The sequence below is a fragment of the Pseudochaenichthys georgianus genome, chromosome 14, assembly GCF_902827115.2.
Source record: "Pseudochaenichthys georgianus chromosome 14, fPseGeo1.2, whole genome shotgun sequence".
Classification (NCBI taxonomy): Eukaryota; Metazoa; Chordata; class Actinopteri; order Perciformes; family Channichthyidae; genus Pseudochaenichthys; species Pseudochaenichthys georgianus.
Genome location: NC_047516.1, coordinates 3,175,615 through 3,187,182, shown reverse-complemented (window position 1 = coordinate 3,187,182; position 11,568 = coordinate 3,175,615). Strand labels below are relative to the sequence as shown.

Genomic DNA, 11,568 nt, shown 5'->3' with positions numbered 1-11,568 from the left:
GCGGCATGTTTAGGAGAATGTGATTGGTTGGTTGTCAGAGGGACGAGGCGCGTCACGTGGTAATGTATCATTGGGGCTCGAGTTGACTGCCTGAACTAGTATCAGTATATCTCGTATAAATACTGCCTCCTGTCAGATCCCAGCACACACACTGTCAGACGCACTTTGTTTTAATGAAATAAAGTGACACAAACATATCATCTTATTGTGAGTCGTTTTTTTGTCCCACACAAACCCAGGGTGAAAGGTTAAAGGAGTTATTCTCGTGTATTCCCATATTTTAGAACGGTTGTTTCTGCTTGTTTTAAGCGCACATACAAGGTAATATATCACATTGTGAGTCTTTCACACACAAACCCAGGGTGAATGGTTAAAGGAAGTATTAGCATATTTAGTGCAGCTGTTTACTGCTTTTATAATATTTAATTTTGATTAAAGCGTTCAGTAGATCCTTAAAACCAAATGAGACGGAGTCTGTTTTCTTGTTAAAGATACTGCGTCTTTTTTAAATGTAATTAATATTCCGCAACCATTGAAGGATTGCTAATGTTTGCTTAATGAAACCATGACCGTATGCTATCCGCTAGTGAGAAATAGTTTAAATGGATGCAAACTGTATTAATTAACCTCTTTTCAGGTCGTGGTAACTGTGGGTGGTACAGTTGTATATCTCCAAGTGTCCAACATTAATCACCAATCAATCCAATTGGATAATGACCTTAATTAACATTGTTTTTAATGCTCTGAGTTGACGTGTTTTGCACCCCAAGGTGTTCCTGGAAAAACGCAAGGTAATTAAATTGCTTCACTCTCATTAATACAAAAAGCAGTCTGCGCGATCCGGGCCGAATCACAAACATTTGAAACGTTTTATTCACTTATTTTTAGAACATTGTTGTATTAGTCAAAGCTCAAGATCAAAGCTTTTGGCCCGGATTGAGCTCCAGAACCTCCGCAGCCGGTATTCAACACAACTCAAACCCCTTGCTCTTTGCAAAACGTCATTTATTCACGTCTACATCAGTGGTCACATGAACAGGTATGATTAAGACTCAATGCTTAAAGATCAACGCTAAGGGTTATATACATTTACATAGTTAAGTAGTTTTGGTACAGTGGATCAGGAGGAACTTTGTGGCACACACAACACGTTAAAAAATCATCCTTTCACCTCGAGATACTTTTTAATCCAGTGTCTTCTCGATATATCTTCAAGGTGGGGTCATTTTGGAGAAAGCAGCTCGAGTGCGCTAGAATTTGAAAATACACAACCGGAAGAAATCTCCCACTTCCTCACAGAGCCCCTCCTCCAACACACACGTGACCAATGAGCGCACGAGGTAAGTGTGTGCCCAGATGGAAGGCTGACAGGCAGGTAGGCCATCCAGTTACTTTAGCCGGCTCACATGATTGGTCGAGCTTTCTACAGCGCCACGGCTTCCAGAGGTGAAATATTTTGATGTATTTATTGTCAAAGCATTTAATGTATTCATTGCTATCGGGATGTGAAGAGCATTCCATGGAATATAAGTGTTTCTGAAGTGAATTACCTACCCCACCTTTATGGTTGTCTGCAGAAAAAGTCAATGTATCTACTAAATAGAAAACACTACATGAGATCTGATGACATCTTAGGTTTCAGAAGTGACTTTATATTTAATGCTGGTTTGGTAAACTGTAATATCTCTGAGGATAAATAGAGGATTCAAAATGCTACTTCACAAAACAACCACAAACTAATAGACTTCTGTTTCGGGGGATTTTCCAACTATTTCTGGTCTTATTTCAGAATTCTGTCTAAAAAAAAGTTGAAATGGAATTAATTAAGAAAACTCTCTGATAATATGATGAACGTTTGGAATTAGCTATTAATAATCCTTTCCTTTTAATAAAAACGATTGTGTTGCAGTAGATTTCTAACTTTTGAATGGCTTTGTAAATAAAACATCCGATAATATAAACAGTTTATAATAATGATCTTATAGAGCCATCCAAATTGCCGGGTGGGGAAACGTCAATTAAAGGCAATATGTGAGTTTTTAAGACAGGGGCCGAATAACAAATGAAACACCAAAAAACCGCCTCAGTAACCTTTGTTTTGGTTAAAATCACACAGGAGTGTATGGGATAAGTGCTTCTTGTTGCCGTGTGTGTGTGTGTGTGTGTGTGTGTACACGGGTGTGTGTGTGTGACGGTGAATGGATCACTTGTTGTTGCCCCGGGACGTTCTCTGTTTGGTCATCGTCGTCAGCATCTGGCTGATGTACGAGGTCAGCAGGTCGTCCATTTTATAACCCTGAGAGGTCAGAGGTCAAAGTTCAGACACACTGCATTACGTACATGCTTATTCATCGGGATGTGTGGCTCTATTGCTTTTAAGTTTCAAGGTAAACATGTTGTTTTGGTTAATTCCCAGAAAACACCTTCTTACCAAAGATGACGCTATTTCTTATGTTTTTTTTTGCCAAACTTCGTACAATTTCCCACTAAAAATAAAGCTTTTTTAAGAACGAGTGGTGTAAAAATAATTAAATACATTTGCAACAACTAAACTAATATTTCCATTAAGTGCTATTTAAAGTAGTAAGTAAAGCCTTGTGTTGAAATGCACTATATAAATGACCTTGCCATGCCTATTTCTACAAATACTAAACATTTCTCTGCCTTTATTTGACTTGTACTCCTTGTGTACATCATTGATAATGCAGTAGTAACATTATAATCTAATATTGTCTCCACATGAACACACTTCAACAACATGTTTGCAGGTGTTAAATAGTATAAACTCCAGTTGCTCACCAGAGCGGTCTCACAGAGCAGCTTGCTGCCGCGCACCAGGTTCCCGATGGTGATGTGGAAATACGTGTTTCCACTGCTCCAGTTAGAGATCTTAGTGAAGGGGTGAGTGGTGAGGATGTCCTGCAGGAGAGGGGGAATACACACTATGTTACAGAGCAGAAACAGTACAGTTCACACACTCCTAAACACAAGCAGATTAGAAACCAAAAAGGTATGCGCATTGTGAAGCTTTAGACGCAGTAATCTGTAACGAATGTACCTCTGACTACAGGAAATGTATGTTCACTAATATGTCTGTATTAAATAAATAAATGTACTACAGGCATGGGCGTAATTTCCACTGGGGACAGGGGGGACATGTCACCCCCACTTTTCAAAATCCCGTTTGTCCCCCCGACTTTTAAAATGTGTTTTTTTGTTTTTTTTACGCAAGCGGTCATCGCCACGGAGGAGCCCACAGCGTCTGTGTGTGTGTGTGTGGCACGAGCACATTTGGTGTGAGTGTGCGAGTGAGAGAGCGCACCAGTTACGGGGGTTGTTGTTAGCATCTGGTGCTAGCTCGGAGCTAACGGAGATGAGAAGCTGTTTCAACATTAGGCGCGTTCACACCGCAGTACTTTTCCCACAAAGGTTCATCAGAACTTAGTTCATGCGAACTCTTTGGTTCTCATGAACTAAGTACAGATCGCGTTCACACCGGAAAAAGTCCCTGAGGGAGGATTAGGCAAATGAAGCCGCTGACGTCACTTCTTCTTCTGCTTTGGGTTTACTGGCAGGCCGCAACCCACTTCACGGCGTATACTGCCACCCGAAGTCCCCGGCCGGAAGTCCCCGGAGTTGGGGAAGTAAATCGCCAGAACGCCGACACCTCCTCATCTCCACCGCTCCCATGTTTTCTTTTGTGTTGCCATAAGTTAGTCTCTCTGCGTTTCTGCGCTGGGCTAATGCTAATGCTAATAATGCTAATACGAGGATAATAAAATGGCGGCTTCACAAAACTTTTTGGGAGTTTTACGGGGCGTGGTTTGCAATCCGCCCAGCCAATCAGACAGAGGAACCCTTTTCTCCCCCTTTTCAGTCCCTGCTCTCTAGCAGGGACTGAAAAGGTTCTGATTAACTCATTATAGTTCCTGCTCTTTTTGGTGTGAACGCGACAAAAGAGTTCTCCTGAACCTTTGTGGGAAAAGTACTGCGGTGTGAATGAATGCGCCCAATAAGGAGAGGGAGAGCTCTCTCCTGTCGGACTGAGAGGCTGAGATAACGCTAACGGACTCTGAGAGATTGTACTTTAGTCTAAGTTATCTCACTGGGTCTCAAACGGTTCGGTCGTCTATGTACACAAATATTTACATCTATTTAATATAGTTGTTCAAAATAAGTTAAGAAAGCATTCCAATGTGTGCTATAGGTCAGTACAAAATTAAATGTGTGATTAGTGAAATATGCGTAAATAACTAGAAAGAATTCAGACTAGGTAAGTTGAAGATAGGAGAGAGGAGCTGATCAAACATGTGTGATTGGTTGTGAGCATATTCTAATGGTTTTTTGATTATTGAAATATATACAGGTCCCTGTTTTGTCCCACCCCCTTCTCAAACCAAAGTTACACCCTTGACTACAGGTACTGAAGTTCTTCCATCCTTTAAAAGGGAAAGATAAGAAGTCAGACCACAAGACATGTTTGGTCCCAGACTGTCTTTCAGGTGCAGGTGTGACGTAAACACATTTATTCTCAAAATTGACCATAATATTTATTGGACATGTGACGGATGTGCACCCACCTTAGTTTCAGGGTCAATGAGACTGACGCCATGTTTGTTGATTGCTATCAGGAGGGTTTCTGGGTAATTTAGATCAGTTGTTTGCTGCAGAAAGAACATCATTTAAAACAATCAGGGGTAAAATGTAACTCGACATTTGATAAAGTACAATGTTGAGGGACATGCCACGTTCCCTTTGATGGAAACGGTCTTTCTTTCACAACATGACAACAACATAAGCAACAGATCCAAACTTAAATTCACCTTATGACACATATGACTAGTTACCTTGACTTCAAAGAAGGCTGAGCCGAACGTGGTCCACTTGAAGATGATTTTGAGGAAGGACAGTTTGGCTTCTTCTTGAGATTTCCCCGAGTGTTTGTTGAACAGAGACATGATGGACTGAGAGGGAGAGACGGAGAAACATCACAACTCTGAAGACTGTAAAGATTGTTGTCTTCCCGCCTGGTGTAAAAAACATGCAGAATCTGACGAGGAATAATGTAAGAAACGTTCCCTCTTTTATGTGAGTGTTATCAGTCGAATTGCTCGATTCTGATTGGTCCATTTGGACAATATGCCGTTTGTTATTTCTTTACTTTGGACCATGTGCTGTCATATCAATCCGCAGACAGAGGTCCGGTCAATTTAACGTCAGCTGGTGCCAAAATAATACATTTCTCGAGGTTACTCCATCAGGAAACACCACGGAAAACATTTTGAATATTCATTTCATGTGAGGAGCACACGCTTTGGATTCATGATGGCTAAACTGTCCTCAGGAAAGAAAAGAAAAACAAGAAAACAGTGCAAGAAAAGAGAAATCCGCAGAAGACAGAATAACGTTTCAAATACCGTACTTTCCGGACTATAAAGCGCACCTGCATATAAGCCGCAGCAGCTAAATTGTCCGTCTGTCTTGCTCTCGTTCTGTCTCTCGGTTCCACTTTGACTTTGGCGCGCTACCTGTCTCACTCTTTTCCGGCCTCCAGCTTTTCCTGCTGGAGCCGCCGCTTAGAGGTGGCGGGCGCGGACCGGTCCTAGAGCCCGTAGTGTTAAGGTGGTTCATTTTACCTGTAAAATCCATAGATTTAGGAGGTCCCCTAGTGGCCGTTAGCTGTACAAAGAAAATGGGGGGAAAAGTCGCGGCTTATAGTCCGAAAAGTACGGTAGCTAAAAGAGCTTCAGACCATAAGGCGTGGAAGCGTGCTTGCTAGGGTATTCGTATTAGGGGTCGACCGATAATCGACCTGGCGGGTAGCGTCTCGCAGCGGAGAAACTGTGACGCGCTGGGACGACTGTGACTGTGACGGCTGCTAGTGGAGCCTCGCAGCAACTAAATGAGTGAGACTCAAATATCAGAAGTTCAGAACAAGTTTTAGTAGTTTTTATTTTATTTTTACTTCATGTACTTTACTCGGGGTCACAGAGAGGAAACCAGTTTTAAGATGTTGAAAAGTTCATTAACATAAAAAGACTTTTTCAAAGAAGTTATTCTACGTTTTGAAACCAAGATTTTCTGATTTTACTGCAAATGTATATCGGTTCCAAATATCGGCTATCGGTCTCCTTGATTACTAATAATCGGTATCGGCCTTGAAAAAGCCATATCGGCCGATCCCTAATTCGTATCTACTCTTTGTCCTTTAATCAGTCATAACATCTATTTCCGTCCCCTCACCCTCTTCCAGTCGTCGGGGGACAGGTGTCGGATCTGGTCCTGAGGGACGAGGTCTTTCAGGATCTTAGAGATGTTGATGAAGTGAGATTTATCGTCCTCAAACTTCACCCTGTAGATCAGAGCGGCCAGCTGGTGCACCTCCTCCTTCAGACACTTGTGGTAACCCCGCAGGTACTTCGGGAGCTCCTGCAGAGAAACGCAACCAGAAATATACTTCATTTATTTGGGTTTTTTAACATAGAAAGAACATGCAGTCACACAACACAAAACATAACACTCCCCAGGCTCAACATCGAACATTCAGGAAATGTTCATATTCATCCATTTCCACTTGATCACTCTCAAGGAAATGCATCAACGTGCCCCATACCTCCGTACATCTATTTTCTTTCCTTTTGATCACATAGGTTCATGTTCCCAAAGCGAGGCAGGACCTGATTTCCCGCAGCCACGTTGCAGACGTAGGACCCATGTATTGCTTTTTAAATGAATGAATAAAAGGTTTAAAGACTGCTCTCTGAGCGCTGCTGCTCACCTGGTAGTAGTGGAAGATGGAGTCGGCCATCGTGTCTTTTCCCGGCGTGGTGTTGGTCCACAGCTTCTTCATGAAGAACACCTGATACGTCAGAGAAGGCAGGACACCTGCACACGCACGCACACACACACGCGCGCACACGCACAGGTTATTAAAATCCACAACAATGTACAATACCTTTACTTTCTACAGAATATTTGTGTGTGTTGCTTTACCGTCTTTCACGTGCCGAGCTTTCTTGATCCAGTCCGTCAGATGCCTCACGAAGTCGAAGAAGAAGTCTCCGTCGGGCACACTGATGACCTTGAAAACAGGAATGTTTGGAGATATTTTGAGTAAAACGTGTTCTGAATGATAACGAGTTTGTAACGTCAGCACGAGGACCAATTAGGAAATGTTCAGGTGGAGATGGGAAAAGTAGACTTCGATGACAAGTTCTTATAATGATATATCACCCAAAGCGCTCACCTCCCTGCGCTCCGTATGGACCAGGACATGGTTTAATATCAAAGAAGTTAAAATATATTTTAAAAATATATATATATATATTTTTTTTTTTAATGAACAAGGTAAATATTATATAATTGGTATCAGTAAAATGTGTAATCTACAATAAAATCTCGTTTAAAATAGTTTTACGATGTCTAAAGTTACTGATAAGCCACATGTTTCCTGCCTGGCCGCAGCGTGTATCATTACCCTCTCTCGTCCGGGCGGGAGAAAGGAGCCCTCAGCCAGAGCAGCAGCAGCCAACAAGCTGACTGTTGCTATCTGTATACTATGCCGCCGAAACATAATTTCAGCCAATCAGCGTCGTCAGATCTGATGCTCAAAGGGCACCCTGTCAGCGCCCTGGCCTGTGTGTCTGTGAGTTGTTTGGACTCGTATCCAAGGTGACGCTACAGTAGTTGTCGAGGATGGCTGGGTCTGCAGGTGAGACTCCGGTGCTCGTGGATCGCCGGAGCTGTAGATTAACATGTACATGCTTATTGTAGTTGTAAGGGCAATGCCTGTAGCACCATGGAGCATGTGTGTGGGCTGGACCTGTGTTTTACAGGAAAGGAGTGAGCAGATGGTGGAGTTGTCGATTCTTGTTCAGTTTTCATCTTCCTCACCCTCTCAAACTTTGAGTTGCGCGCGCTGGGAGAGGGCAATGAAATCGGGAGTCTCCCGCGAAAATCGGGAGGGTTGGCAAGCATGACACACACACACACACACACACACACACACACACACACACACACACACACACACACACACACACACACACACACACACACACACACACACACACACACACACACACACACACACACACACACACACACACACACACACACACACACACACACACACACACACACGTAATTTTCGTATTTAGTCTCCTGATTTTAAATGGGAATTAAATCATTGGAGTGTTCCCAAAGCACCAGTGTTCTGCAGTTCGTGTGGGCCTACTGTACTGTTGCACAGTTTTGGAAGATTCATAGCTAACCACACTGAAGATTATGGATTATCTCATATTTTTAAGCCTCAATTTATCCTCCCCCCCCCCCCCCTCTAACATCACCAGAAGTGATCATTTAAGGGGTAATTTCTCAAAAATGTCTTCCGGGGGAGAATCCCCCGGACCGCCCTGTATGGTTTGGTCCCTATTTCCATAGCCCCACCACAAATATTTTCCACCAGCCGCCACTGCTTGTTGTACTAAGATTATTTTCTTAATCATGCATGCTATTTTTTTTAATTAACGTTTTTTTGTATCCCCCTGCAGTACCCCAACGTACCCCTAGGGGTCCGCATACCCCCATTTGAGAATCACTGCTCTCAGGTACATTTAGAACAGATAAAAAATGTGCAATTAATTTGCGATTAATCGCGATTAACTATTTGAATCGACTGACACAACTATTAACACTACAGATAAAGTTTAAACAGCTTGAATTCTTACTTCTTCTACAGAGGATTTGGTTTAAAGTCCCCCAAAAAAATGAACTTTCAATCTTAGAGCATGAAAATGAAATACTGTGCGTCATTGGTTCTGGAAGCAAACATCGTCTCCCCCTCGGGTACTAAAACGATGTTTGATCCAGATATCCAGGTGTTACCTTGTCGGTGATCTTCACGAACAGACTGAAGCCCTCGGAGGATTTGAGCAGCAGACGTCCGGAGATGTTGTGACAGAAATCTTTGGCCTTCGTGCTCGACTCCACTTCAAACACCTGCAGACACACAGGAGGCTTTTATATAGTTACTGCACGTATACAACACGAGGAAGAGGAGAAACTGGGAGAGAAAAGTGTGTTTTATGGCAAATATGTTCACAGTAGCAGGTTCAGCAGCAACAGAAGGTGCCATGCAAAGTATATTTTGATAAACATTAAGGATTAATTTAATAATTTCAAGCAAGTAAAAGGATTAAAGGTAAACTATCATGCGATGTTTAGGCAATAGCAGAGGTCTCAGATATATAAAAATATATTAAAAACATGTCTGAAGTGTTTTGCTCCAAATACCAAACAGATCACCCATTCTAGCCATGCCTCATATCCCTCTATTTCACTTCCTGTTTCAAAAGTGCAGATTTAAAAATAAAAAAGGAGGGGTCTGAGCTCATGCGGGACCCGGCAGCTACCGTCTAAACTAAATGCTGCCGTGATGAAACGCCATATCATGGATTATCAAGGATCCTCTCTGAAACAGTTTGGAGCTCAATACTCATATATGGTATGAGTTTATGGAGTGCCGATTTTCGGGACTCGAGACTCGACTCGGACTCGTGAATTCCCCCCCCCCACGATGACTCGTACATTGACGCTCTGACTTGGACTCTGACTCGAGCAAGTTTTCTCTGGAGTCTGATGTCCACCTGTGCGTGTGCACCTGTGAGGCGAGTTCACGTACTGGCCCCCGCTGTTCCAGTCTAAACATGTCTAGGACACACCCCGCATCGTGCTGTATGCTTTCACACATTCTGCTTCCACATTGGAAAGGAGCAGCGCAAAATGCTCGTTATGTTATGTGGAAACTAGATTGAAGAGAAGCAGGCCCGGACTGGCCATCGGGAGCACTGGGAGGTTTCCCGATGGCCTGGCCTGCTAAGGATTTTGTTGTTGTATGTATTGTGGACGCAACGCAGCGCAAATGTGGGTCTGATGCTGCCTCACAGAGGGTGACTGGCTGTCTACATGATGTGGCCTGCCGACATGGCCACTTTCATACAGATCATACACTAATGTGCTCGATTGGCCTCTGTGTGTCATTCAAGCTCGGGAGGGGGTGTGTGTGTGGCGCGAGCGAGAGAAAGCGCGCACACCGGTTACGTGTATTATTGTTGTTAGCATCTGGTGCTAGCTAGCTGCGCTAACGGATATATAATGAGCTGTCAACAAGGTGGAGGAGCGTCCTCTGCTGTCAGACTGAGAGACTGATAACTACAGCTCAGGTCAGACCCGGCGTCATGGCCGGCCCGCCCATCCAGGATTTGGGCCCGCTGTTTTAATCAGGACTGAATACCACATTTTTATTGTTTTATTATTATGTTTATTGTTGTTATTTGTAGGTCTTTGTCCTAATATTTATTTTTGTATTAGTTTAATATCGTTTTTTATTTTGCTATGAAATTCTGAATGAAAGGCTGCGCGCAAGGTTTTTCGCTGGGTTGAGTCGTGTGGGTTTTTGAGTGAGATGCGGCACAGCAGCCTGTCAGTTAGTTTACTCTTGCTAGGTTAGTGGTTCACGAAAGGAATATGGCAACTCAGCGCCAGATGCAGCACATTAGAAGACATCAGTTACGTTACCAACGAGCGAGCAAGTCAGCTGGCAATCAATTATATTTTGAAGAGAAATTGACTCTCAAGCCGGCTCTCTCACAAACTCCTGCTCTGTGCGCAAGCAGACCGCTGCACACGCTCTCTGCCTCGCTCAATCTCTCTCTCTCTCCCTTTCTCTCCATCGCTCAACCTTACTCCACCTCTCCACCCTGTGTGCGCTCCTCAAGTTTGCCTGCGTGCCCAAGTTGGCACAGCGTTACATATGTGCCACAAAACCAACCAATGGATGTATAAGACCGTCAACAGCCTTATGGCAACCTAAACCCCCTCCCGTTGACAATTCAGATTTCCCGGGAAATGTAAGTGTCGTGGTGGGCCCGCCCTGGTACATCAAATGCCCGCCCAGAGATGTATGTCTGCCGCCGGGTCTGGGTCAGGTAAAGGACTCTTGAGTGTTTAGATAGTTAACTTAGTCTAAGTTCTCTGTGGGTCTCAAACGGTTTGGTCACCATTTATGTGAACACATATTTCCATTTGAGGACGGAGTGATGAGTAAAATATGCATGAATAATAACAAAAAAATGTTAACTAGGTGAAAAAAGTGTTGTGGATATTTTAGACTCGTCAATACTGCAAAGATGTACAATGACAGTAATCAATAATAAACTGGTGAAAGCAAACAGCGTTGTCTTGTTGGTTATTTATTTGAAGCTTCAAAGGCACAGGTCTCACAGAGTATAGGATAGTCTGCAGGAGTGTGTGTGTGTTTTATAGAGGACTGTTGCTGTGCAGAAAGGAAAAGAGAAGACTTTCTCCTGACTGTTATCTTACAATGCTCTCATCGGGAGAGCCGCATTTTCCAGGTACGACCTTGGCAGGAAGCTACCGTGTGGTACAACAGGTCGAGTTGACCAAACAGTTTCTAAGCATAATATCATCATTTGGTTTGACCATATAAAGTAATATAAGAAATTGCCACTACAAAAGGTAAGATAAACTTTAAAAACTTGTTGAGAG

General features: G+C 43.1%; 1 protein-coding gene across 1 annotated transcript in view; it reads right to left on the bottom strand.

Annotated features, from left to right (window-relative positions):
* Positions 1-1,008: 1,008 nt before the first annotated feature.
* Positions 1,009-11,568, bottom strand: part of LOC117458569 (unconventional myosin-VIIa-like) — a 72,956-nt gene continuing 62,396 nt past the window's right edge. Inside the window, exons 37-44 of the mRNA XM_034099145.2 lie at positions 8,887-9,000; positions 6,994-7,081; positions 6,779-6,885; positions 6,244-6,429; positions 4,848-4,964; positions 4,581-4,664; positions 2,800-2,919; positions 1,009-2,296 (exon numbers count right to left, since the gene is read on the bottom strand). Coding sequence (XP_033955036.1) covers positions 2,204-2,296; positions 2,800-2,919; positions 4,581-4,664; positions 4,848-4,964; positions 6,244-6,429; positions 6,779-6,885; positions 6,994-7,081; positions 8,887-9,000 — 909 coding nt within the window. The 3' untranslated portion in view covers positions 1,009-2,203. The remainder of the gene's footprint in view (positions 2,297-2,799; positions 2,920-4,580; positions 4,665-4,847; positions 4,965-6,243; positions 6,430-6,778; positions 6,886-6,993; positions 7,082-8,886; positions 9,001-11,568) is intronic.